A 27030-nucleotide genomic window follows, 5' to 3' on the forward strand; every position below is an offset into this window, starting at 1 on the left:
GTATCCGAGAACGGTGAGGGAGGAAGAGGAGGAGGAGGAGGAAGAAGAGGAGGAGGAGGAGGACTAACTCAGAGGAGCGTCTCCACTTCTGATCCCCTTTTCCTGTTCGCCGATAAAGCTACACAACAATACAAATAAAAGCAGCGCGCGCACACACACACAAACACACAAACACACACACACACACACGGACTAAGGACACTTCATGATTTCCTCACGGACGCGAGAGCCTTGTCCCGGGTCATTAGTGTGTCCGTGTGTGCGTGTGTGTGAGTGTGTGTGTGTAGAAAGAGAGCGCGTAGTCCTCCATGTAGCGCTTTCTCCTCCCTCTCCTGAAACTGAACTCGCTCTTCTGTGTCGCTGGAGAGAGAGAGAGAGAGAGAGAGAGAGAGAGAGAGAGAGAGAGAGAGAGAGAGAGAGAGAGAGAGAGAGAGAGAGAGAGAGAGAATAAAATGCGCGCTCCCGGTGTAAGGCGCGAGCACGACAACCCCCCCCCCCCCATTCATTGACTGTGAACGCTCGAATGAAAAGATAGTTAAATAAGCTAATGTTAAGTTAATGTGATATTTTAACACACAAGTAAACGTTCAATCCGTCGTCATGTTGCCTTCGTACACATCTACTACTACTACATTCATCTACTTCAAAAGTTTTCTGTATTATGTCCGTGGTTTGTCATTTTTAAGCCATGCCATGCCCAGAGGCAGAGGCATGACACGGGGCTGTCACGTGCAGTCATGTAAAGGACGAAGCCTCTTCCAAGAGATGGCTCTTTCCTTGGAAATCTCCACCGCTGCCTGTTAGTGTGAAGAAGAGAAGGAGAGAAGAAGAGGAGACTGGAACTGGAAGACTAACCGGCTCTGTATTTCCATGTCACTGCCTTTTCTTCTCATCTTTCGTTGATGATCTTGAGTCTCCAGCTGAATGGAGCAGTCAGCTGCTGTAGGACTTCACTGTGCAGAGGAATGAGGACGGACCAAACAAATGTAGAATTTGCGCATCATTGTGGTCATAAAGTGTGTGATAGTGTGTGTTGTCCCGTTCATGCAAAGTTAAAAGTCTGAGGGCAGCAGGTAGTCTGCATGAGAGGTCTGCACGTCAGAGGTCTGGTGTTTGCTCAAGAGCTTAAGAAACAGGTTTGAGCCACTGACCTATTCACATGGAAATATTACTATATAGTTCACATGTCGAAGTGTCCCTGAGCAAGACGCTTAACCCCTCGCTGCTCCCCGGGAGAGAAAGAAAAGAGGAGAGGAGACGAAAGGAGTGAATTTCCCTCCAAATTTCTGAGCTGGTTTCATTTAAATGTCTGTTTGAGGTCCAAAGAGATACTCTAAAAATTAGAGAAAAGTCCAAAACATTAAAATAAATAGTGAAGCAGGTTTTTTTTGTTGCTTTGTCTTCTCTCTATCTCATTAATCATCTCATGACGCCTCAAATGTTCTCAAAGAGCCTTTTGGACAACCGCTGCACTAAAACGATGAGGAGCTGCTCCTCACTCTGCAACAGTAAGATGATGCTTGTGCATCGATGCATCAGTCTAACAATATTGTATTTAATAATGTATCAGTCCGTTGTCTTCAGAATAAACACTTTTACTTTTGAAAACAACAACAAGACACACACACACACACACACTCAGAGAGGGAGAGCTTCTTATTTTGACACACAACCATAAATGTGCATGACGTTAGATAATCCTGATGCGGCTCCTTCATGGCTCCTCTCATCAATGTCTGAAAGATTTGTATTTAAAGTGTCTTTAAGTATTTAGAAAAAAGTATGAAATCAAAGTATTATAATATTATTATAGTATTTACATATCCTTTAAGTAAAGTGAAGTTTGGCTGATATTGCTTCTGGGCTTTTACATGAGAAAAGCTCAGAATGCAGAACTTTTAATTGCTTATGTTTTCTCCTCAGTGATGCAAAATAAATCTCCATGAGCCAGCTGTGTGGCCTCCAACCCTCCCAACAGCTCTGAGTCAGTCCCCCCCTCCCTCCCCAATCTCCTGCAAGCACACTTTGCCTCTTCTACGCATCATTAACCCTTTTGTTGCTGCACGCGTGTCATCTGATCAACAGACAGCAGGCCTCGCCTCCCGTCTGCCGCTCTGCATTGACCTGCTCCTCCTCTCTCGTGAGCCTATAGCCTAATAATCTATAAATCACCTCTTCCCTCATTTGTGCTCACTCTCTCTGACTCTCTAATTGCATAATTTGCAAAAACATGACTCATTTTGCAGACATAAGTGTGTGCAAAAATAGGACCCGCACACATGTAAGCTTTAATTCTTTTGGCTTGAGTGAAACGTTGTGAACATGTCATTGCAGTCTGAGAGGCCGAGTGTTTAGTGGATGACTGCGTGATGAGAGGAGATGAGAGGAGGGAAAAGAAAAGGAGAGGAGGAAAGAGGCCAGACACGAAAGTAAGATGTGAAGGAACAATGAGGATTAACAGAGAAGGGAACTGGAGTGCCAGATGAGCTGAAGAGATAAAGGTGTGAAATTCGACACAGATAAGTGTGAGATGAGGTGCACGAGGAGGTGTTTACGCTCATCTGGAAACCTTCGTGGTGTAAATGCGCAAAAACCTCACTCCAGGTGCCATCTACAGTTCATTCATTCAGGTGTAACCTGAAGCCTCCACACTGAGTCAATCAACACCTCGTCTGTTACCCGATACCTACGAGCACTCCGAGGATGCATGCGAGTCACAGTGAGTTGGGAGGACGCCTCACGCCCATGCGCGTCCACTGTCACGGCTGAGGAATGTCTCTCACGCGCCGCGAGGCTGAGTTTACGCGCCGCGCGCGCATCACGCGTTTGGAGCGAGCATCCTGGTCCATTCAGCGGAGCCGTTCGTGGAATGTGTGTGTGTGTGTGTGTGTGTGTGTGTGTGTGTGTGTGTACCCGAGCGCAACATCCACGTGAGACAATGTGTGGCAGATCAGCTGATCTGCAGACCCCCCCCCCCCCCCCCAACCTTCCCTCCCTTCGGGCTCCACGTGGATCCATCACATGATGCACATAAATAAGACTCTTTGTCTTTGTGAGCTCTTCTTCTTCTTCTTCTTTACTTAAAAAAACGCAAACCTTGAAGTCAGACTTTTTTAAGAGCCCAGGCTCATGAAGATGTCAGCAACTGTACTATAGCGACCCCACGTGGTGAAACCTCATAGTGCATCAGCAGCGATTCAAAACAGCTGCCGAATTCCACACACACACACACACACACACACACACACACACACTCACACACACACACACACACACACACACACACACACACACACACACACACACACCTGCATATTAATAGAGCAGGCCTGATGGGCTGGATCCCTCTGACCCGTGTCTCTCCAGTGGAGCGTGTGTGGTGGGAGGATATGGGAGGAGCCTGGCACCAACAAAGGGCTCCGCTGTGGCTCCGGTGACGTCACCAGCGACTTGACCTCTTGCCTGCTGGCTCTCATTAATACTCTGCCATTCAATTTCAATCAAGGCAGGCACGCGGCTCGCGGCCGGTTCCCACTGTCCTGAATCAGAGCAATGTGTCCGTGTCCATTAATGCAGTTGATTCCAGGATGTTGGAGTTCCCGAGAGGAAGGAGCGGCTAATAGTGGAGCTGTTGAGAGGTGGAACGCTGTAAAAAGTTTTCTCTTTACCGCAGCTGGGATGATGTTTTATGGTATGTCTGTAAAGAATAATAATAAGGAATAACCCCGATGACCCAGGAAGGAGCTTGAACCAAACTATGAAGGAAAAGTTAGGACATCTTGGCCTCTGCTGCCTAAATGTAATTTTTTTTGTTTGATTCGTCATTTGTTTGGTCCTACTAACTTTAAAGAAGGACAATACTGAATAAATCAGTTTTATTGATTTTTTAAAATTTTGTTTTTACTGATTTATGGTTGTAAAGCACTTTGTGAACCATGTTTACGATAAAAAGACACACACACACACACACACATATATATATACATATATAAAAATTTCTGGAGTAAGTGTTTAATTAACAAGTGTTTTGTTGAATGTTTGGCACGGCACCATTCAGATGTTCATGCTCAGTTAAAATGATATTCAAATATGTTTTGTTGAACTTATTCTTTCTGAATCTCCGTTTGGTGGAACAGGAAATTGATCAGAGGCGGTGAGATGAATCAAAGATGGGCCTCCCTTTTTTTTTTAGAGCCTCTCTGAATGGGAATCTCTGATGATTAACTTGCTCTTTAAAAGGTGGAATTGTGCCGGAGTCGTTTCCATAAGAGCGAGTTAAAGCTCCTTTTGGTCTCAACCAGGAGTGTTTAAGTGGAAAAAATAGAGTAGCTCCAAAAAAAAAAACTCCACATATTTGTGTATGAGAAAAATAATCATATAACAGATTACAAATTGGGGTTCGAGGCTGCTTTGTGTATATTTGTATATCTTATTGTGTGTTAATTTAGATTAAGACACATGTTAAACATTACTTATTTGCATGAGCTAATCCCACGTTATTCACATCAGTCCTGGCAGGATCAACATTTGAAAAGCTGAAAGATATTTAAATCCAGGTTTTTTGCAGAGCCCGGCAGCATTTCTCCTCCATCGTGAACTCATGCTTTCATTAATTAGGGCAGAGAGACGCCGGCCTCCAGGGCCGGACAGGAAGTGCTGAGGGTGCCGAGGTCATCAGAAACTGGCTCCGATCGGCGCGTGGGAGTATCTCTCCAGAGGGCCGGAGGGAAGGGAAGGAGATGTGGAATGGAGGGAGATGGAGAGAGGGGGGTTAAACGAGACAGCAGAGGAAGAGAGAGAGAGAGAGAGAAAAGAGAAGAGTGGGGGTAGATAGTGAAAATGTTTTTGTGCATTGTGTGAAACGTGATCGTGTCCTGGAGCCACTCAGACAGCTGGGAAGTCTGAGGAGCCGCCGGGCTGCAGAGGTTAACCCTTCGTCTGCCACTGAGCTATAAATAACACCGGAAGACACCGTGGAACCAAAGTCACATTTATTTATTTTTTAAATTTTTTTTATAGCCAGTATGACTACCTTTACACAGACATCCCTGCCTCTCTACTGGAAACAAACAACACACTTTCATGGGGTTAGTTCAGCAGTAATACGTCAGACTTCACTCGTCTTGGTTAGTTTTCCTCTTTCATTTCTTTTTTTTTTTTTTAACACCCAAAGTTTACATGTTTGTTTTCATTTCTGTGTAAAGGTTCCCATGACTGGGAAACATGCATATGACATTTAGCTGTAATCAATATGCCACTACTCAGAATGCACATTATTGATAAGAATACAGTACTGCATGACAACTCAAATAAATACCAACGTACAGGTGAAGTCGTTATTTCATATAAAGATATCAAACTCTCATTATGGATCAATACTGAAACACAATATGACAATATAAAGTTCGCACAGCTAATTGTATTATCACAACGCTATCGCTTCCAGCAAACAGAAAACTTCCTCTTATGGAAAATGTAAATTACCTGAATTGCACTTTTCTTTCCTGCTTACCGTCCGTATTGGTAACTTTTATTAACGCCTCAACAAACAAGCATTGGCTGTAATGGCACTATTCAAGCTTGTTGATGCTTAGTTTTGTTTTCTGTTTCCTGAAAACATAATGCTCAAAGATGATGTATAAAAAAAAAGAATAATAATAAAAAACAAACAAAAACTCAAATTAGACAAAAAAGAGAAAATGCGCTCTCTGCACATTTCTTTCGACAATACTATTGATATCACTATGATGATATATCATTAGTGATATATTATCACTATGATGAGATATTATCATAGTGATAATATCTCATCATAGTGATGATATATCACCGTGACGATACCTCACATCATCACCGTCACCACACAAAGCTAGAGATGCGTAGATGCTTCCAATAATACACCGATATGCTCCAGAGCATTAACGATGCTCTGGAGCGGTTTTGTTCAACAGCAGGAGGCCAAAAGGGATTTCATTTGGTTCCCAAAGTTTGATTTAAAAAAAAAAATAAAAAAAAAAGGAAAAAAAAAGTTGTTTTTATTTTTTTAAAACCCCTGAATTTAAATGAGTGGGATCACTGACCTGCAGAATTCAACACAATTTCATTTGTATTGAGCAAATTTTCAAACTATCTTTTGCACTTATTGCTGCTCACAGTTATTTTGAACCCGAAGTCCTCACCGATATAAAAAGGAAAAAAAAAGGAAATCAGGTTAAAACATTAAATACTAGTCTAAGATTCTCCCTTGAAACAATGAAAGGCACTACTGGTCAGAAACGAAGAACTAAACAAACCCAAAAACAAAACCTCCCCCCGACTTCACCTTTCCTCAGAGGCAGGGTTGTCTCCGTTCTTTTCAAACCAAAACGGTGCACCAGGATTTGGCACGATAAAAACGAAGAGAGAATCAAACAATTCCAATTTGGAATTTAATTGTAGCGTTTGCAGAGAATTCTGTCGGCCAGTGATCCGCGTTCAGTGGAACGCCCTCGGTAAGAAGTGAGGAAAAAGCATTTCATACCACTCAAATAGTTTTTAGTCCCCTCCCCGAAACACAACTTACCTCAGAGCGTTTGTCAAGTCTCATTGCGTTATTTCAAACTATTCCTAGGAATAATAAATACATGAAAAAAAATCCAGAGTTCGACCCCGCTGGATTTCTTTTCTAGAACATGGCAGTAGAAGAAACGGCAAAGAAAACACAGCTTAACGTATGGTGCAACAACACAACTGAAAACACGATTACTTGATGGATAAAGTCAGAATAGCAGATCTGTGGTCTGTGGAGCCTTTTGCGAGTAATTTGTTATTAAAATTCAGATTATTCAGGAGGACGCTTAATCCTATAATAGTTTTATAACCTATGCTAAAATTACTCACAAACCATAGAACTACCACGCTTTCCCTACCGGTTAATAATAGTCTGTTATAATCCTATATTATGAAAGTGCACGGATTAAAAATATAAATAAACTATAGAACAAAAAAAAGAAGATGAAAGCAGACCCCGCGTCTCCCTGGCTTCTCATTGGAGGGTTCGATTAGCCAATCACAAACGCGCACTTAAATGCGCAACTCATTGGACCCGTGACACGTTGGCTTCCAGCAGCAGGCGCGCCAAAGTGTCACCTAAGAAATAATGCAGCTCAATGTATTCGACTGGAAATCAGTGATATTTTTTTGTCGTCTTCAAGTCCAAATTAGTGCGAACTCTTTTCGGTGAACTCGAGCAGCGGCGAGAAGGGGCCGCGTGTCGGCACTTCGTCGTCCACGCGGCGCTACGTGTAATTTTACTGCAACAAAAACAAAGAAGTGATCAGCATTATTTGTCATTATTTGCTGGAGTTAGTGAAAGTGACGGGAAGCCGGGTTAGGAAGGCGGGAAGCCAATGACTCACGAGTACGAAAAGCCTCGTCCCGCCACCAGGGGGCGACAAAAAGAGGTTTGTTTTCTCCCCCTCCCCCTTGAGCCGTGCAGGTTAATGGAGAATGGGTTGACATGCAGGCCGACTGGGACTCAGGAACTGGATGCATTATGTGGTAAAACGTTCAAAAAAATTACGTGGGAGGAGCCTGCAGGCAGAGGTAGGAGGAGCTTAATAGGTGGTGTGCCGTTAGGACAGCAGATGAGCCGGACATCGAGTTTTTTTTGTTTTTAAACGAGACGGAGCGACGTGGGAATTTCATCTTTGAGAAGGAGACGGGGTTCTAGTCCCAAGCCCACTCTGGGGTCCACCTAGAGCCTAAAAGGGGGAGGGGCTAGAGGCTCAACTAATTTGAATCGTCTTTTTCTTTAAATGTTTCCTCCAAAGATTGCCAGGAGTTTCTCTCTGATTCTTCTTCTCCCCCTCATAGTTTGAGAGTCAGCTCTCAGCCAGACATCTGGCTTCCTCCACCAGCATGTTTGGCTTCCTTATCTCCTTCACTCTCCTCTCTCGCCCTCTCTGAAGCGAGGAGTTCTCCCTCCTCTACTCTCCCCAAACTGTTTTTTTATGCCCTCCATCAGCGCAAACTGATATAAAGAATGCACATATCACACTTGTAAGTTCAGTTAAATCTCAAAAGAGTGACGACCTTCTAAAAAAGGAGGCGTGTGTGCTTCACGGATGCTCGCTCAAGCAGGGTTGACTTCTGTTCTCCGCCAAATATTTGAGCTCCCCCTCATTCCACCCGAGAGGGAGGAACACTGTAGTGTAGGATCCTGCAAGATTACAACCTGAACATGATCGTATTAAGAATATAGAGTTTTTTCTTGAATATATAGCATAGTAGAAAAACGCACAATTTGATCAATCTTGCAGGATCTGCCCATCAACCCTGCTTTTGGCATCATAAAGCTAATGTGTCTATGATGCACAAGCAGTACATGGATTTCTTAAAAAACACGAGCCCCACTTGTAGATATAGTTTCTCCTATTTGCGTAATGCTAGCTTGCGAGGGGTTAAAGCTATTGTGGGTACAAAAACAGTAAGTCACTCGCTCTGTCCTCACACACCAGAAAAACAAAAAGACCCTCTGTTTGCAAAGGTTGAAAACCATTACATACACACTAGGGCCCGTCATGTAAACGCTGACACACACACACACACACACACACAAACACAGTCACACAGGCAAATATTGGAAGCGCGGCGCATGTGAGGGCAACGTCCCCCACAATGCCTCGCTCTCGTTAAAGGGTGAGTGGTGATGCTTTTGAGGGAGCAAAGCTGCTGACAATCTAAAAAGAGAGGAGGTCGTTTTGGGGCGACAAGACACAGATTTAGGGACTCGGGGAAGGTTTGAGAGCCCGGAGCGATCTTCCAAAAATAGAGCGAGGAGACAGGATGTGGGGATTTAGGAGGGAGGGGGAAGGTCGCTCGAGTTGAGGCGCGAGGACAGGGCCTCACATCAGCAGATAGATCGATAGATCAATAGATCAAGCGTTTGGGTCGACAGGCACTTTTGCCGAGCGGTCGTTTTTTTTTTTTTTCCCCCCGTTTGCGGATTTCATTGTGCACGAACGAGCGGGTGCCTTTTCCCCTTTTTCTTCCGTGATTTGTGCTCTTTTAGGATTCACTCTGCATGTTGAATCAAAACTATATTATTATATATATTGTATGTCTCTGTTCACAGTAATCCAAACCTGAGGCACCCGCGCTGAAGAGCACTTCATTTGGGTTGCGGAAAAACCGACGAGCCGAACGATATCCGAGAGGGAAGATGGGGGGGTGGGGGGGGGGGTCACGTGGAAAAGCCCTCCTGCGTTTCACCAAACACCAAATAACTCCTCTTTTTTTTCCACGAAGTAAAGAGCCCTGTGGGTCAGGAGTCTCACATGCTCGACAACACATAAACAAGTATTAAAAAATATATATTTAAAAAAAAAAGAAAAAAGAAGCCCATACGCGTTCTTCAGCTGCAAAGCCATGCGATTCTACTGACCCTATTGTATTGGTGTGCTAGCGTCACAGCTTTCAAAATAAAACACACACACCTGCGGTCACAGGTGCTCCTTTTCTGCCCCGAGCAATCGCATTATAAAAAAAAACCCCAGTAGCAAACCCACTTTCCAATTTCTGTGCGGAATCACACTGTGCTCCCTCTTGCAGGAAAAGCAAGAGGGAGATTGCATATTTCTTTTCTTGTTTTGTTGAAGTTCATTGTTCCTCGAGAGTGACCTGATTCAGACAGTGGGCTGCAGTCCAGGAGGAGAGAGAGAAGAGGGCTTTTTAAGAAAGGAGCACCAGTGCCGACAGACACAGAACCGTCGGATCGACATCTTTCTTTAAGTCCCCACTTCCCCGCCATGTGTGTGTGCTCACAGGCGTACACTCAGCGGGGGAGGGGAGGGCAAAACAAACGAGCACAAAAGCTGCCACCTTATAGGTCATACGTACGGCACTATGACAGAGGAAAGAATAGACACGCCATTACACCCACAACCCCCCATTATAACCCGGGGGGGGCTATAATCCACATGCCATATATGTCTACCACAGTCCAAACGTCTAGTGCACACCTGTACATACATCTGCATCCCCGAAGCGTTTACACGAGCACACACGAGCAGCTGGTTAGTCACGCAGCCGTCCCTAGAGGAGCGCAGGGAGCTAAGCGAGCGAGCGAGGCTCTTTAACACTAAAGGCAGGGAGAGCGAGGGCCCCTCCCCCTCCCCCGCCCTCCCCTCTGTACACAGCGGTCCCTCTCGGACTTTCCTCAGCCGCCGGCCTCAGTCACAGTAGATCTTGTACTTCTCGCTGCAAAAAGCAGACGGGCCTCCCAGGATGCCGTTGGGCATGGCGGTGTTGAGCTCCGGTCGGCCGGTGCCAGAGCAGGTGAGACTCTGACTTACGTGGTGGGCGTGGGCGTGGGCGTGGGCGGAGGCGGCGGCGGCGCTGGCGGCCTTGCTGCGGGCCTTGACCCGGCTGGCCGTGCCGCCCCGGCGGGTCTCCTCGTGGTCGAACTCCAGGTCCTCCAGGCGCTGCGTCAGCGCCAGCTTCTGCTGGATGGCCATGCGCAGCAGCGAGTTGAGCGTCTTCTTCTCGTCCTCCGCCGCGGCCAGCTGCCTCTGCATCTCGTCCAGCTGGGTGACGTACTCGTCACACCTGAGAGAGACGGACAGGAAAAGACGAGGGAAAACGTGAGGAACAGATTTTTCCTTTGGGAGGAATATTGGCTTGTTTTCACACCACCAAAAGTGTCTTTTTTGTTTGCTATAGATCAATAGATAGCCTGATAGATAGCTACACATACTTTATTAATCCCCAAGTGGAAATTTGTAGCAGCTTAGAGACACAAAAAAAACTGTAGCTGTAAATATTATATATATTTACACCTCAGCTGCGTGTTTGGGATGGAACCGCAACTAAAACCCGAGGACTTTCCCCGTGACCTTTCTCCTGGTGTTTCTTTTTGCCACCAGCAGGGGGAGCTATTGATCCACACAGTACACCAGAAGAGGCCGCAAGAGCTAACACATCATTAACTGATGATCTCATCAGCCATTGCTCAACCAAAGTCCACAAACTAAAAAATCAACACACGCAGCTCATTTTCAAGGAATTTCAGCAGAAGTGTTATGAGACGCAGCGACGGCTTTCTTTAGCTGCCATCGCTGGGTGATCTGACGCACAACTTTAAGTCTATCAGTTTTCTGCCTGTTCTGAGGTTAATGTGGATGCTGTTCAAGGGAATAACTACCATTGAACAGGGGAGACAACAGGAGGCGTGGATGTGCGGCAGAAGCAAAGGATAGATAACACACACACAAAAGGATGAAAGCTGTGACCCAGGGGTCACCGAGAAGATCCTTCTGTCCGCCCAACAGCCTGGGGAGGGAGTCAGAGGAGAGAGAACCAACGGGCGAGAGAGGATCCGGAGCTGCTCACACCTGATCTTCACTTTTCCAGTCGAAGTGAGACTGTAACACTTCAAAATCGATCTCTTCCACCTCACATCTCTGTGCAGGGTGACAGTAAATATGGCAGCAGCACCGCGAGACATCACCGAGTGCTGCACTGCGACATCATCACCAACCTCTCTGGGAGGAGGGGTCTAAGGCTGGACAGGGACAGGAAGTGGGTCACCTGAGGGGCTTTCTGCTGTCGTTGTGCCTCTCCTTTCATTTTCATGCTTTTCTCCCTCGCTTCCCCGTTTTCATCACCTTGCTCTTTCTTTCATTCATTCATCTCTCTTCCAGTCACATCTTCTCTGCTGGTTCTTATCTCGCCTCTCCAGCCTCTTTCCTTTTTTCCCCCCTCTGTCGCCTCCTCGCTGCAGTCACTTTCTCTCTTTCCCCGTCTTAGTCATGCCCATTTTCTGAGCTGCTGACACAGCCGTTAGACATTCTCCAGTAATGACTGACACTCCTTTACGAAAGGGGGAGGGAGGGAGGTTGTTGTTGTTGTGCGTTCGCGAGCAGCGCCGTACTTTCCAGCGATGCCGCGTTTGAAAATCGAAAATATTTGAACAGCTAGTAGCCTCACCCTTTTCTCTTTTCTCTACCTGGTGTTGAATTATTTACTTTACTTAGGAACAGCCCAACCTCTTTGACTCTTCACACGCTCTTTTATGCTTTGAAAAAAAAAAAAAACACACAAGAATGAGGCCTCTTCATTATGTAATGCTGCCGTTTGCCTGCCAGCTGTAACTGTCCTTTTCTGAGCATGGCATGTGAGATTGAGTGTTCTTGTTTGGTCAGTGGTTAGTGGCTGATTGAACTTAGATCTCGTGTTATGGTCGTAAACTTTCATCCATTCCGGTAAAATGAGTTTACAGGAAGTTGAATCCCGTCGACCCTTCCTAGTCCTGAGAAAGAAGACACCAGATGTTGTTGCTGCGTGTTGCTCTGCACGTGGTTGTGTGCAACTTGAACTCTGGCCTCGCCGGACCACCAATACAAACATAATTCATACGCTCCCCAGTGTGTATGCAGTTTGATTCCCAGTGGGACACGCAGCCGGACAATGTGGGATCAGTGCTGCTTCATTAGACCCAGTATGAGACGGGGGGGAAGGAGTGGGTGAGTATGAGGGTGGAGGGTGGAGGGGGCTGGTGCGCCTTTAGAGGGCTCAGACGCTCCTGCGTGGGGGGTGAGGGTGGGGGTGAGAGGGGCGGAGGGTTCCTTTCCCGGGAAAAAACAACAACAACAGAGGAGTCTCTTCTTGAGGCTGATGGGACACAGTGGGAGTGTTTCGGGCCCGCTGATGGTCTAAAGGGGGTCGGGAGACAGTCGTCACGTTCCCACCGCACACTGACGGGCTTCTTGTTTCGCTGTAATTATTTTGTTTACGGAAGCCCACGACGTTTACGGCCCTATAAGGAAACCTCAGCTCCTGCTACAGTCACGTAAACATTCAACAATCAATACTCATCGATCGCATGGAAACGCACACAAACACACACACAAACACACAGCCTCTTCAGCTGTTGTCTGGAACTTGATTGGTCACGGAGGGCTGGGTATCACAGAGAGAGAGAATGATGGAGGGGAACACAACAAGATGATGGAGGCTGTGGATTTGAGGAGAACATGTGACTTCATGGTTGATAGTTTGACTGTTGACCAGTTTGAGCTGAGAACATGCAAAGGCATGTCTCTAGGAATGTTAGCTACACCAGGGACTGCAGCTGGAAACACACACACACACACACACACACACACACACACACACACACACACACACACACACACACACACACACACACACACACACACACACACACACACACCGAAGGAGAAGCGCATACTGACATCATCCAACCTTGAGTTGGTCAAATACACTTTAGAAGGCGTAGAAATCTCAAGTAACTCTCAAATCTACGAGACCTACACATTTTTTTCTTCACTTCCACGCCCCTTTTTCTTCCCCTTTGACAAAGACCACACATTTGTCGCAGAGAGTTTTCCATGTCTTTTTTTTTCCCACAGAGCGTCGATTAGCATGAAAAAAAAAAAGTTAGGCTCCTGTAGAGAGCTTTAACTTAAGGCCCGCCCCCTTCCTCTCTTTCTTTTCCAGATGACGAGAGACCCGGGTGTTTGGCGCTGAGGAAGGAGGAGAGGGGGATGTAAAAAGGGAGGGGGGGGGTTGTGGGAAACCTTGCTCGGCCGAGTCCCCCGGCCTCTCAATGAGTCCCTGACCCGGCTCTGTGCCGTATAGGACAGAATTTACATACCAATACATCCCAGAAACAGACAGAGTGTAATTCATGCACAGGAACAGGAACAGTGACAGGCTGCTGGGCCCGGAGCCTCAAGAGCCGTCAGTGAAGGAGGGTGGGGAGGGCCATTTTCTGCAAAAACACATGCGTTGATGCGAGCGGTAACCAGAGAGCTGTGATGTGTCGTCATTATCTTAAGCCTCTCCGGGCTAAAGAGGCTTAAAAGACACAGACGATTCACAATAGATCTGCGTCTTCACAGAAAATATGATCTCACACCTCTCCACTGCACTGGTGCGATGGAACAATGACACAGGAACAAACCCACGGGCCCAGAGAGGGTCAACCATTATGTCATGAGCAGGAGGAGCGAGATCCGGTTCCCTCTTAGCCCCGGTGGTTGCCTTTGGTCCAAAAATGGTTCAGCGTTACACATCCTCTCTCTGTCTGGCTCTGCAGCGCCAACAACAACAACCGTGACAACACACACTCTCGTATTCGTTTTGCTCCGAGTTACTAAGTTGATTCAGACTCTGTACGGCGTTACAGCAGCACACGTCAGGGGCCGGTATTAGTGTGTGGGGAAGATCAGGGCGAGGAGCTGCCCTCTCCACCTTCACCTCCTCCACCTCCTCCACCTCTCCTCCCTCTGCACAGCTTGAGCTCAGCCTCTCAGCACGGCTATCTGGACCAGCGCTGATGTTTAGGGGTGAGGTTAGTGGGCACCGGCACATGAACATCCACAGAGAGGACGAGCAACTTGAAAAGAAAGCTGTGCATCCGCTGTGAAATCACCCAAATCTAAAAAAAACTAGTGCACAAGCACTTATATCCTTACCTTTTTCAATACACACACACACACACACACACACACACACACACACACACACACACACACACACACACACACACACACACACACACACACACACACACACACACACACACACACACACACACACACACAGGATGTGAGCACTTAAGGCTGCTACATGTTGAGGGGTGAATGTGTAATCCAGACCAAGAGGAGGTGGGATTATGCACAGAACCTTTGACCGGCTTCTCTTTGGAATCAGAACAGATTAGTGAGTGTGTCAGCCCATCTGAGACACACACACACACACACTAAATCGCTGGTCAAAAACACTACTTAAGTGACATATTTAAATGATACCCAGATTAGACGCCTTCTGTTCTCCTCAGTCGGCATCCCTTCCTGACCGCGACTCTCCAAAACAAACAATGTAAACATGCCGTGTCACAATAGCACATTGGATTACGTTACGATTATATTGTTAATCTTTACTTTAATATTCTATAACAGAATAGCATGTGGTCTCCTGTGTTACCGCCGGTGAATATCTGCTTGTGTGACGACATAAAGTGAGAACCAGCGATAAGATGAGAGGGGGAGGGACGCTTCTTACCGCGTGGCGAACATCGCTCGGAGGGAGGAGAAGGTGGCGGCGTCCTCCTTCAGGGCTTTGAGCTCGTTCCTCAGCTTCATCATGGTCTCGGTCACCATGGCCTTTTCGTTCTCGTACTTGCTCTTCAGGTTGGCCAGAGCGACTTCCGCCGTCTGAGGGAAGGAGAGAACAAAAAGGGGTCAGAGCAGCTGGAAGGCATCGTGTGGGCAGGGTGAGGGGGGGGGGGTGTTTCCTGCCGCAAGACGTCTGTTAATACGGACCATATCCTCTACTTCAGTACAGCGAAGCAGACTGCGCTTGTTGTTGTTGTTGTTCGCTGCTGCTCGTAGGTGGTTTATGAGGCGCTTTCATGTCTGCGCACTAATGACTGACCACACATGGACGTTAAAAGGGCCACCACAGCAACTGCACACACAAAGTGTCTTTGTGCTTCGGGAGGAGGGGGGTCCACACAGGCACCCTCTGGACAGCTGGCATCATGGTGTTTGTTAAAGACCTCAATCTGATGCATTTGCTGCAACAGCTGAATGGACCTGGAATAGCCGACCGCCACTCCTTCGATTTCAATGAGAAGCCGACACGTGCTTGGGAGCGACGCCCAGTAATTTGACCGACATTCCATGCAAAAAAAAAAAAGAGAGAAAAAAAGGGACCGACCTGCTTGTTGGCCTTGAGGACGGTGCGCAGGGTCGCGATCTGTTCCCTCTTGGTGCTGAGCAGAGACTTCAGTTTGAGGATCTCCTCCATGCAGGCTTCCTTGTCCTTGTCCGCCACGGTGCCGAGCTCCAGGGAGGCCACCCTCTGGCGCGACAGCTCCGTGGTGCGGTCCACCGCCAGCTGCAGGTGCTTGATCTGGTCCCGGATGATGGCCACCAGGTTGTAGATGTTCATGGGCTCGCGGCGGTGCTCCGACCCGGGAGACGGCAGCGGGGAGACGGGCGAGTGGGCGCCGTCGCTGCCGTCGGTCTTCCCGGGCTCTGGGAAGAGGCCCTTGGTGAGCAGGATGGGGGAGCGGCGCCCGCGGCCCTCCGGGCTGCTCCGACCGCCTTTGCCCTCCTTGTAGAAGTCGAGCATGACGCGGTTGGGCGTCTCGTTGTTGCACATGCAGACGTGGTTGTAGAGGGTGGCCAGTTCTTCGCTGAAGGTGACCAGCTCGTCCTGCGCCACGCTCAGACTGCCCTGGGACTCGCCGGCCACGTCGCTCAGCTGAGGAACGCGCAGAGAAAAAAGGCGTCAGTCACGCACGGTCGTCGGGTAAAAACACCAAATTGAATATTCATCAACATAAAAAGCAACGTCTCACCTTGCGCACTTCCTTCTCCAGCTTGGCCTTCTCTGCTTTGTCCGTGTGACTGGTCTTCTCCAGAGTGGCCAGCTTCCCTTCCAGCGCCGTGACGTCGGTCTCCAGACGGGTGCGCACCTCTTCGTAACGAGACTGGCAGGCCTGGTATTCTGTCTTCAGGGTGGTTAGTTCCTCCTTCAGCTCTCCCGCTTCAGACACAGCGACCTGTACGGAGCGAGATCCGTGGTTGAGAATACAGAAGGCCGAGTTCATAGAATACGATTCTTCCCTCAGCCTATCAGGAGACTGGTACCTTGTACTTGCACTCCAGAATCTCCGGCCCGTTGATGTCCACCTCGTAGTAGTCTCCGTCTTCGTTGCTGTCGCGCTCCTTCTCGTTGTCCAAGGCCGACTGGCGCTCCTTGCTGGCCTGCAGCTTGCGGACGGCGGCGAGGTTCTCCGTGAGGCGGTTGACCTTCTCCTGGTGCTCGGACAGAGCGCCGTTGGCCTGCTCCAGCTGCTTCTGGGAGTCCTGCAGGGTGGAGAGCAGGTTGAGCTTCTCGCGCTCCATCTGAGGAGAGAGGCAGAGACGCAAAAGAGCGATGAGACGTCGTCACACTGTCATGAAAGTACAGCAGTTTTCACATTTCACTTCACGATGTGAATGATTCACTGCGTTTGGAAACAGATCACATACAACAATCTGTGGGTTATCTGTCATGTGGTAACTCTAGACACTACCAGCTTCTGTCTGCTAAGGTATGTGAGGCTCATTGGCCGGCAGCCAAGAGTCAGGATGACCTTGACAACGCTGCTGGACTGGGTTCAGCCCAGCGCTGGCTGGCTCGTCTTACGCACACACACACACACACACGCACTGAGGAAAGCACTGAGCTGATCTGTAAATAATGTACAAGTATCGTGTGCACTCTTATCTGCATTGTTTATTCCTGATGATCGGTCTAACATGACACGTTAATGGCGAAAGATTTTTACAAGTTAACAAATATTCAGATAAACAACCGTGTAGTTATATATTTACAACACGGGCAGGCGAAACAAACCACTGCGTGCGTTTCTGCTGCAGAACCCGTATTATTGTATTATTGGATGTTCTACATCAGCGGAGACCAACAGCGTGATATCCGGGATCAAGTACTGACTCTCCAGATGAGACGGCAGCAGAGGAACAGAGAGAACTTAATGAGTAAAGGAAAGCTTTCCGTTCTCTCTGCTCTCAATCCCGTCTGGAATCTTTGGAATTTAATATGACCCCCCGGCCGGTGGTGTGACCCCGCCGGCCGGGTCACCTGCCACACTGTCACAGCCTGACGTGTTCACCACAGAGCTAACTTTGACTTTTTCTTTATTAATCCAGCATCCGTATTTATGTTTAATGAAAAAAAAACAACAAAAAACGTAATCCCTTCGACCTCGAAACAATGATTAAACACAGGTTCCCCATACTCTCTGGTGACCATGGTGCACAACCAAGCGTGGCCTTGGACTCATGGGCTGATGAGCCAGCAGATGGCAGGTCCACTAGTGCCACCACCCACCGCCTCACACCCGAAGGGCGTGTGTGTGTGTGTGTGTGTGTGTGTGTGTGTCTCCATGGATTAACTCTGCTAGAAGAGATTTAGATCCCTGCAGCCGGTCAGGATCTATTGACTCCCTCACGCTTTAAGTCACACCTTCACGCGACAGGCCGACACTCATTGGCTGTAATTATTTCGCGATTAACTTTGTGGTCACCAATCTATTCCCATATCAAGAGTATCGAGAGAGAGATAGCTTGATTGCTTTTGACTTGATTGCTTTTGACTCATTCTATTGCTATTGATTCTCTCTTTACCTAAAGCGAACACTGCAGAAACAAGTCATGAATTACAACCCGATCTGCGAGACTGCCATTAATTTATCGATCGTTACTTATAGAACGGAGAGTTATTAATCCCAGAAAGTGGGTTGTGGAGGTCAGCGATATCTTTTACTGTTTGCGGAACAATGCATTTCACCGGCGAGGAACAAACCTGCACTAGCTGCTGTTTGAGCTTCTGGATCTCCGAGATGTTGAGTTCGCTCAGCAGGTCGTCCACGAGGGAGGGCGCGGGGTGGAACGGCTCGTCTTTCTTGGGCGCGGCGGGGATGCGGTTGTCGCAGGTGATGGCGGCGGCCATCTTGGTGAAGCCGTTCTCGTACCCGTGGAGGGCGTCGTCGTTGTTGGGCTCGGTGCCGGCGTCGTCGCTGAACTTCAGTCCGTCCAGGGAGATGCTGAGGGGGCTGAGAGGGAAGCAGAGCGTCGTTTGGTGTCGTCTGCGAGCGCCTCGTTTGTGTGCTTTTTTATTTATTGTATTTCTGTGTACCTGTGGCAAAGCGTGTCTCCAATGTTCATGTAGTGGGAGAGCTCTTTCCTCAGCGACGCCTTCAGCTCACGCTCCGTCTTGATGGTCTCCAGGGCCTCGCCCAGCTGACGCTCGGCGATCTCTTTCAGTCGGATGGCGTCCTCCAGCTGGCTGTTGAGGAACTGAGTGTCCTCCTCCAGACGCCGGATCTCATGCTTCAAACCCTCAAACTCCACCTGAGGAAAAGAAGAGAGGGAAGACGCCTTCAATCAGTTTTTTGTTTAGATTCACCCCCGAAATAATCACAACGAGACGCAGCTCCAGTGAAGAAGAGCCGTCAGGCTCGCCTGTGGGCAAACCAGCCGGATCAAAGAGAACGGCATCATTCATGAAGACTATGTTAATTGAGGACATATCCATTTAATTTCCCTTTCTAATTAGTTTTAAGTTAATTGGATCAGGGAAATCCTTTTTCTATTGCATGTCGGAGAAGTAGGAAGCCGCTTTTGTTTTGTTTCCTGCCCTCTGATGAACATGAAGAGTCCAGGATGACAAGAGGGCATAAGGGATGAATTCACAGCTCGAGCATGGAAGATGACATCAAATGGAAACGTCCTGCTTGGAAATACAGCTCTTGTTTCATGTTTGCAGATGTGCGGAAGGGGATTGGTGTTTTTTTTTCCTGTCTTTCCACACATTTGACCAACACCATGACGCCTTAGAATCCAGGTCTGAAGACGGAGGGGCGTTAAAGAGACGTTCAAGAGCCCGTCGAACGCTTCTACAACCATCTTATCTGCTTATCTCTCTCCTGTATCAGAGGAGGTTTTTACTATCGTAATTAAATCTGAATATTGAAGCGCTCATGTCTAATCAGTGTAAGGAGGAGAGCTGATGAGTGGGAGGTGGAGGGCCTGGAGGACCGAGATGCTGAACGATACAGTACATGTGTACTCTGTTAAGATGCCTAATAGCTGTACAGAGTACACATGTACTCTAAGATTCAGATTTAATGATGATAATAAAAACGTCCTCCGTTTCTGCAGGCCTGCATTTAAAATGTCGTCGATCCCTCAAATTCATCGTTTTAAAATGGAGAGGTGCAGAAGGCGAGCGTGAAACCGGCAGATATGATATATTTCAACCATGAATACCAGTAAACACACGTAAGTGAAGGGCCAGATTATTTTACTGGCTTCACCTTCTTTCATCCCAACATCCGGCGTGAAAGAGACACGTGGAGCAGCAGAGCGACTGAGGATTTACTGGACAGGAAATCCATTCATCTTAGTTTTAATTGTGTTTGGTTTAGCGGTTTGCTGCTAAATCTCCACGACGTCCTCGTGGCAGCGTGCAGGTTTTGGTTGCTTAGTAATGACAGGCGCAAAAAGAGTTTTTTTTATGTGAACTGGCCCTAATTAACCTTTTGGAAACCGTGCGTGAAAATCCTCCCGCTCCAAATTTAAGTCCCAGCATGCCCCATTCAGACAATCTATTGGCATAAAATACGTAATTTTTCCATTTTTGAATCGAACGACACAGTTTTTTGACTGGAAGTCCTTCGGAACAGACCAGGGCTTTGTTTGTTGTTGCAGTATCCGATTCTTTAGATCCTAATCTTTCCAAAAAGGTGTCTTATTGACTGTTTCAGGAGGCATTATTGGGGATTCTGGCTCATATCATGCTGGATGTTCATAGTTACGATCAACATATCTTTTAAAAGTGATTTTTTTTTGGCAGATATACATTTGCATTTAGATTTTGCTGAACAAATACAGACAATAAACACAAGTATTGGAATTAATTTGACTCAAACACAGGAGAAAAGGAGGTCTGCAGCCAAAATTGGTTCCACAGTTTTCAACATGTTAAGCCCGACTAATAAGACGGCACAATGGTAAAAATCAAGAAAGGGGGCGGGGTCGTTCTGCTGGCGGCCCCCAGCGCTGTGCTGCGTCCTCACCTGGCTCTGTTTGAGCGCAGACACCTGCTTCTGCAGAGAGATGTTCTCCTCCTCCAGCTCGGTGTAGTCTTGCAGCAGCCGAGCCTCCTGGAACTTGTACTCCTTGATGTCGTCACGCAGCTGATTCCTCTGCAGCTCCACCATCTGGCTGTGCTGTGGGGAGGAAGAGGAAGAGCTGTCAGAGAACACGACTTCAATCATGTTTGACTTGTTCGAGCGTGAAAGAGATTGATGGGATATTCTTGCTTTCTGATATTGGCTCTTGAACGCTCCAAATCATGCTAGAAAAGAACAGGCTCCCATCTGCCTCAAACCCATGTGTGTGTGTGTGTGTGTTTGTGTGAGAGAGAGAGAGGGAGGTGCCAGGTGTCTCTCTGGGCAGTGGGCCACAAGTGTGCCAGCCCGCCAGCTCCGATGGCAGCACAAAGAGCGCAGCCTACTTATCTGTCCTGTGCCGACAGCCATTCAGCGGCCGGGAAGCGCTCTAATGGTCTTATGATGCTCTAACGCTGTAATAATGGTCTAATTCTTTATTGAGGAGTGAGATCAGTGTCTCTCTCCAGCGGTTGACGAGGACTGATCAATGCTGATTGGAGAAATCAGAGGTAATGCAGAAAGTGCCTGAAATCCAAACTATTTTCCGTTAATATGGAGTGATATTTTGTGTGTCGCTGAGGCAACATTAGGGATGAATACATTCTTGATCGTAGAATGCTCAATTGTGTCGACTAATCCATTAGTTTGTTTGAAGACAGATTTGTAAACCTGAGATACTCAACAAACAATCACATAACAGCATCGCGCACTTCATGGAAATATCATTCAGCATGAAAAACAGCTTTAACAACTCAAGAAATCTAGTCAATTTAGACAAAGAAAACAGATTAGTGGAGATTGGGGGCGCAGCGTTTGGAAGTGTGTGTGTGTGTGTGTGTGTGTATATATATATATATATATATATATATATTTATATATATGGCTGATACATGTAACGTGATGTAAAAAAAGCAAAAGCAAACTGTAAACATTGTGCTCAAGCTGGTGTTTGTAATATACTGCAGGTGCAGCTGGCTCTCTCCTCAATTCTATAAAAGGCAAGAGATGAGCCCCACTGAGCCACGACCATCGGGTCTGTTTCACCCTCCCTCCTCTTCTATTAAAGGTTTCAACATCACTCTCATCTACGGCTGACTAGCTAAAGCTAAAGCGCTGGACAGTCGGGAGGTGGAAATCTTAGCCGGTGACTGTGACTGTCAGAGGAAGAGGACACGCCTTCTGGAGCCAAGTGACGAGTAACTCTCAGAGTGTGTGCGCGGGTGGATGCAGTTATGTGTCTGCCTGGATGTTATGTGTGTGTGTGTGTGTGTTTGTGGCTGTGTAAGTGTGTGTTATTACCCATTGAAGGAGAAGTGAGAAGCTAGTGGTGACCAGAGACAGCTTTTAACAAACTTGAAGGGCCGCTGGTTCGATCCCCTTAACAGAGATGTGCTCAGACGGCTTTATTAATAACCACGCTCTCCCTCTAATATGACTCAGGAGACTATCAAGCAACCAAAAACTATTTGTTTCCCTTTTTTTCTCTGTACATTACATTACTCACTGGTTTGCTTAACGAGGTTAAGAATTCACTGACAAACACGATGTTGCCGGATCCCCCGCTGATGAAGAGTACACGCTCCTCGTTTGCTCGGTGTAATAATTAATCAGCGTGTGCTGAAGGCCGACGTTGACGTCTGAAGTCGCATCAATATTCATCTCGTGAGCATTACTGCATAATGCATGAGCTTACAATACTCCCACTAAGCCAGCGCACTGCGGTCCTGACTTCTGAATCTGAATTTCAAACCATTAATGGATCCAGATATTCCAGTTGTAAGCTTTGGACCATCAAACTACACATAGACACACAATTATCTTATTGAGAACAGCAGCGTAATCGTCACGCTGCCGGACTAATCTCTGTTTTAACTCCACAAAGCAGAGTCTTTTTCCTTTTCCCATGTGCCTCAGCTGGAGGGTCAGCGCTGTTGGACCTGATGAATACATGTACATGGGGCCCGCCGCTGAACCTGATTACCATCCTGCTCCAATCTGATTACAATGCATAGAGGGCCTCGTCCTTTGACCTGGCTTCCACATCCTCTGCTGTGCTGAGCCCCAAGAGGCTGAGGGGGTTTACACCGAGCTGTTTGACTGAAGCTCATTTCAGTAAACTCACCACGTGGATTTTTTTTTTTTTTTTGCGGTGGCCGTATGCGTCCCCGGCTATAAAGGCTGAACATCATTTAATCATGAGGAGCGCACGCACACACGCACACACGCACACACGCACACACACCTCTCCTGGGAATGTTTCTAATATATTGTGGAATTTGTGTGTGTGTGTGTGTGTGTGTGTGTGTGTGTGTGTGTGTGTGGTATAGTGAAACCCACCAATGTAGTGAGGAGCCTTTCATGAGCCTGTGTGGTTAACGATGACCTCCTGCTGTCACTGTAGGTGACGTCTAAACAGCTGCCACACACACACACACACAGGAATGTTTCTAATATATTGTGGTATTTATGTGTGTGTGTGTGTGTGTGTGTGTGTGTGTGTGTGTGTGTGTGTGTGTGTGTGTGTGTGTGTGTGTGTGGTACAGTGAAGTCCACCAATGTAGTGAAGAGCCTTTCATGAGCCTGTGTGGTTAACGATGACCTCCTGTCACTGTAGGTGACGTCTAAACAGCTGCTACACACACACACACACACACACACACACACACACACACACACACACACACACACACACACACACACACACACACACACACACACACACACACACACACACACACACACACACACACACACACACACACATCACTTCCCTGCAAAGTGGGTGCTTTCTACAGGTATACCGTAAACTTGAAACCAAGCAAGATAGATGAGATGAGATGCGAGTGCACGTGTACATGTACTTGCACATGCACGATAAAGCTCACAAGCTTGTGCTCTAGTGAACCCTCTGTATGTTCATGCATGTCACGAGAGCGCCATGCATTTCTGTCGGTCGGCGCTTCTTTCCACAGTCGTGTGTGAAATCTACCACTTTCAACTCGGAAGCTTTCTTTTTTTTTCGCATTTAAACTGCTGTTGGCGGCTCGGTGGGGGTTGAATCAGCTTAAATCCATAAAGCTCCAGAGTAATTTCTCAACGTGTTTGAGCCGCCGTAACCTCGACTTCTGCATGAAACCGCTCCGTCACTTAGCGAGCCGCGGTGGCAGAGTTTCAGGCTTAACTGAGTGTAGATTAGTTTTAATGCTGAAGGCTCCGGTCTTAATAACTCCAGAGCGCTTTCTTTTTGTGAATACGTATTTCTACAAATCCATACCGGCTTTTCACCCCCTCCCTGCCTGGTTTAGTTCCCTGGAAAGTGCTGCCTAAGACTGTATTATTGATGCAATAGCACAGACAGGCTGAATATAAATATAAATATATATATATATATATATATATATATATATATATATATATATATATATATATATATATTTGTCTCTCACTCCACTGACCTTGTATTCACTCTCATCCCACTTTGCACTTCAGTAAACTGCAAATGCACTGTATTTCTACAAACTACTGCAAAGTGCAGCAGGGTTCCCAAATGGAATGACACCCAGTGCAGGTCGATACTGCTGTTATTTTCCTCTTCTAACCCACTTTCTCGGCTATTTTTCTAATACCACTGACCTCCATTTTTCTTTTCCACCAACATTTCAGCTCTCGTCTTTCCAACCGCAACCTCCCCTCTTTTCTGTGTGCTTTTAGAGGCAACGTATCAGTTGAAAGTCTTCCTCCTACCATCATATCTATCAAATATATATATAAAAAGAAGTGGACAGGTACGGCCATGTTTACTTCCTGTAGATCTCTGGTGATATTCTGCTCCAGAGAGCTGATGAGATAAACAACGTGTCCTGTAGCACGTCAAGGTCACGCCAGAATGAGTTCAATCTAACTCTACTACACTGTCCCACATCGCAGGATTACCTTCAGGATTGACGAGGAAAATGAATCACAGATGCACTCCAGCTCAACCTCCCCCCTAGTGTTGGATGAGACAGAGCAAAGGAGTAACGAAGCTCAGGGGCCATCGCTACTGTCATCAGTTGAGAATGTGGGTGAAAGGAGATCTGCTTTTATCCTCCTCTTCGCTGCAAGCTGTTGTCACTCTCTTCATCCAACCCAGACTCCATTACGGAGACACAACACCAACCCAAGGTCACGCTCTTCAACGAGACAATTAAAAACTAGAAAGTGAAAGGCGCCTTTGCCCACTGTCACTGTTGAAGAGCCCGCAGGGTGAAAATGTGCCGGCATGCACTTAACAGTGAATTAAGAGATTTTAAAGGTCCTTTGTAGATGAGAGTGGAGAGATGTGCACGCGAGAATGTGGACGCCCATTAGCTGGAGTGAATGTGCAGCCCTGTTAGTGTGTTTGTTGATTTATTAGAGTCCATTGATCCGGAATGGGAGAGCGGTTTGGTGCCGTGTGCCTGGGGGCTTAAATCTCGATCGACACTCTGTCAGAGCTTCCTTTAAGCCGATACCAGAAGGGAAACATGATTAGGGATCAATGGCACGGCTTCTAAATGTATTTTAGAGACGCACCCACCTTTCACTGGCCATCAATCTGTGAGACGTGCCACTCGCGACGCGGCTCGATGGAGTGGAAGTAGGATGATGTGTCCAGACAACCTGCAGAACATCTGGAGGCTCCAGAGACATTGCAGGGTCACCAGTGACAGCACGAGCAGCAAAGGCTGGATTTTTTTTTTACACTTCTTCTTGTTTTTTTTACTCATCTCAGGGAGTCTTTGTCCTCAGAAACCAATTTTTTCAACCTTCTGTCCTGTTTGTTTTTGTATTACTGCCCAACCCCCTCCAACTAGCACATGACAGGAGGTGATCTGTCTTGGGTTAATGTCACGAGGAATAATGAGGCGGCCGACATCGACACCTCGGAGCCCTCGAGGAGTCCCGTTACATTAGCCTCACGGCAGATCAAACAAAGAGCAGCCGTCCTTGGATCTCTTTCCCACTCAACTCTGACTTTCCCATGATGGAGGTAACGAGTCAGATGTGGAAAATTGAAACAGCAGCAGAACTGACATCGAACCAGTTTTTTCCGCGGACATTTGACGAGTAAGATAAGAAAATGGCGATTGCCGTCAATTGTAACTCAGTTGGACTCGACCCCAGAGGACTCCAGACCCGGCGCTGCCTCTGACCACCGGCCCACCCTCTGGCTCAAGTTCTGTAACCAGTGTAGCATTAACGCATGGTTGGGATCACGCGTTAGCTCCGACATTGCCCTCATGCTGACGGAGCTGTCACCGATCTGGTGATAGCAATGTGCTTCTCACGCTGTGCCAAGAGTTAAACAAACAATAAATCTGTGATTTTTCGTGAATGTAGGTTTAGGATGTACGAAAGGGCGCCCGCCTGGAACATTACAACGATACACATAAAAATGGCCGCCGCGTTCCTGCTGCATTCAATTGAAACGTCCGTTTTACTTCTACTCTTTTTCTACGCCGTCAGCATTGCAGCGACAACTAAAAGTACTGCTCTCGTCTTCATCTCCTGAAAGGCTGCAGCCGTGCACTCCACTCTCATTTCTCCTGATTGCAGTAAATGGCCTTCCTCTCAATGAGCTTCAAAATGTCCGGCCCTCCTTCACCTCCGCCGACCTCTTGAACTAACCCATACATGCAGATGACACCCCCCCTCCCCCATCTCTCGAAACCTCTCACTTCTCCGTCAGCTGTTGAATCCGCAGCACTTAAATTAAGGGGAAAGCCTAAAGTAGGAGCGAGTCAATGAGGTGAAAAAAAAAACAATCATGTTTAACACTTGAATGGCCTGAGCGTAATGGTGATTGACATAAATAAAGCACAACACCATCATTTATAAATGGAGAGAAGGCAACAACAGTCACTGCGTCAGCAGCATCCTGAGCGATGCACGCGTAGACAGGAAGTCCTGCAAGCAGTCATGCGGCGATGCCGAGGTGGAAATGCTTTACATTTTTTATGAGTGTTTTTTTTATCTTTGGCCCTGCTGGATAGTTTCCCCAAAAGGAGGCATGCGATGGGGATTCCCCAATCTGCGAGGACCGTGGCAGACATCACTGTAGGCACATTTCTTTCTGAAGACATGCCATTGAATTTAATGAAGTCACGCCTATTAGAGTGCGCCTCCTTACAATGTTACAGGCTCTTTGTGGAGGTCTAATCCTGTCGACTGCAGCGTAGCAGTGAAATGGGTCTTATCGGTGCTCTGGGCTGACATTAGAGTCTTTGGCAGAGGAGGACTGCCTGGGAGGATGG

General features: G+C 47.2%; 1 protein-coding gene across 1 annotated transcript in view; it reads right to left on the minus strand.

Annotated features, from left to right (window-relative positions):
- Positions 1–5998: 5998 nt before the first annotated feature.
- The window catches only part of LOC137800001 (protein bicaudal D homolog 2-like), a 41579-nt gene continuing 20547 nt past the window's right edge, over positions 5999–27030 (minus strand). The window contains exons 4-11 of the mRNA XM_068596962.1: positions 20660–20812; positions 18718–18932; positions 18385–18634; positions 16665–16922; positions 16373–16576; positions 15727–16275; positions 15070–15221; positions 5999–10587 (exon numbers count right to left, since the gene is read on the minus strand). Coding sequence (XP_068453063.1) covers positions 10212–10587; positions 15070–15221; positions 15727–16275; positions 16373–16576; positions 16665–16922; positions 18385–18634; positions 18718–18932; positions 20660–20812 — 2157 coding nt within the window. The 3' untranslated portion in view covers positions 5999–10211. The remainder of the gene's footprint in view (positions 10588–15069; positions 15222–15726; positions 16276–16372; positions 16577–16664; positions 16923–18384; positions 18635–18717; positions 18933–20659; positions 20813–27030) is intronic.

This window comes from Clinocottus analis, unplaced genomic scaffold, assembly GCF_023055335.1.
Source record: "Clinocottus analis isolate CAN_PGR_092001 unplaced genomic scaffold, fCliAna1.0.p SCAF_4, whole genome shotgun sequence".
NCBI classification, from domain to species: Eukaryota; Metazoa; Chordata; class Actinopteri; order Perciformes; family Cottidae; genus Clinocottus; species Clinocottus analis.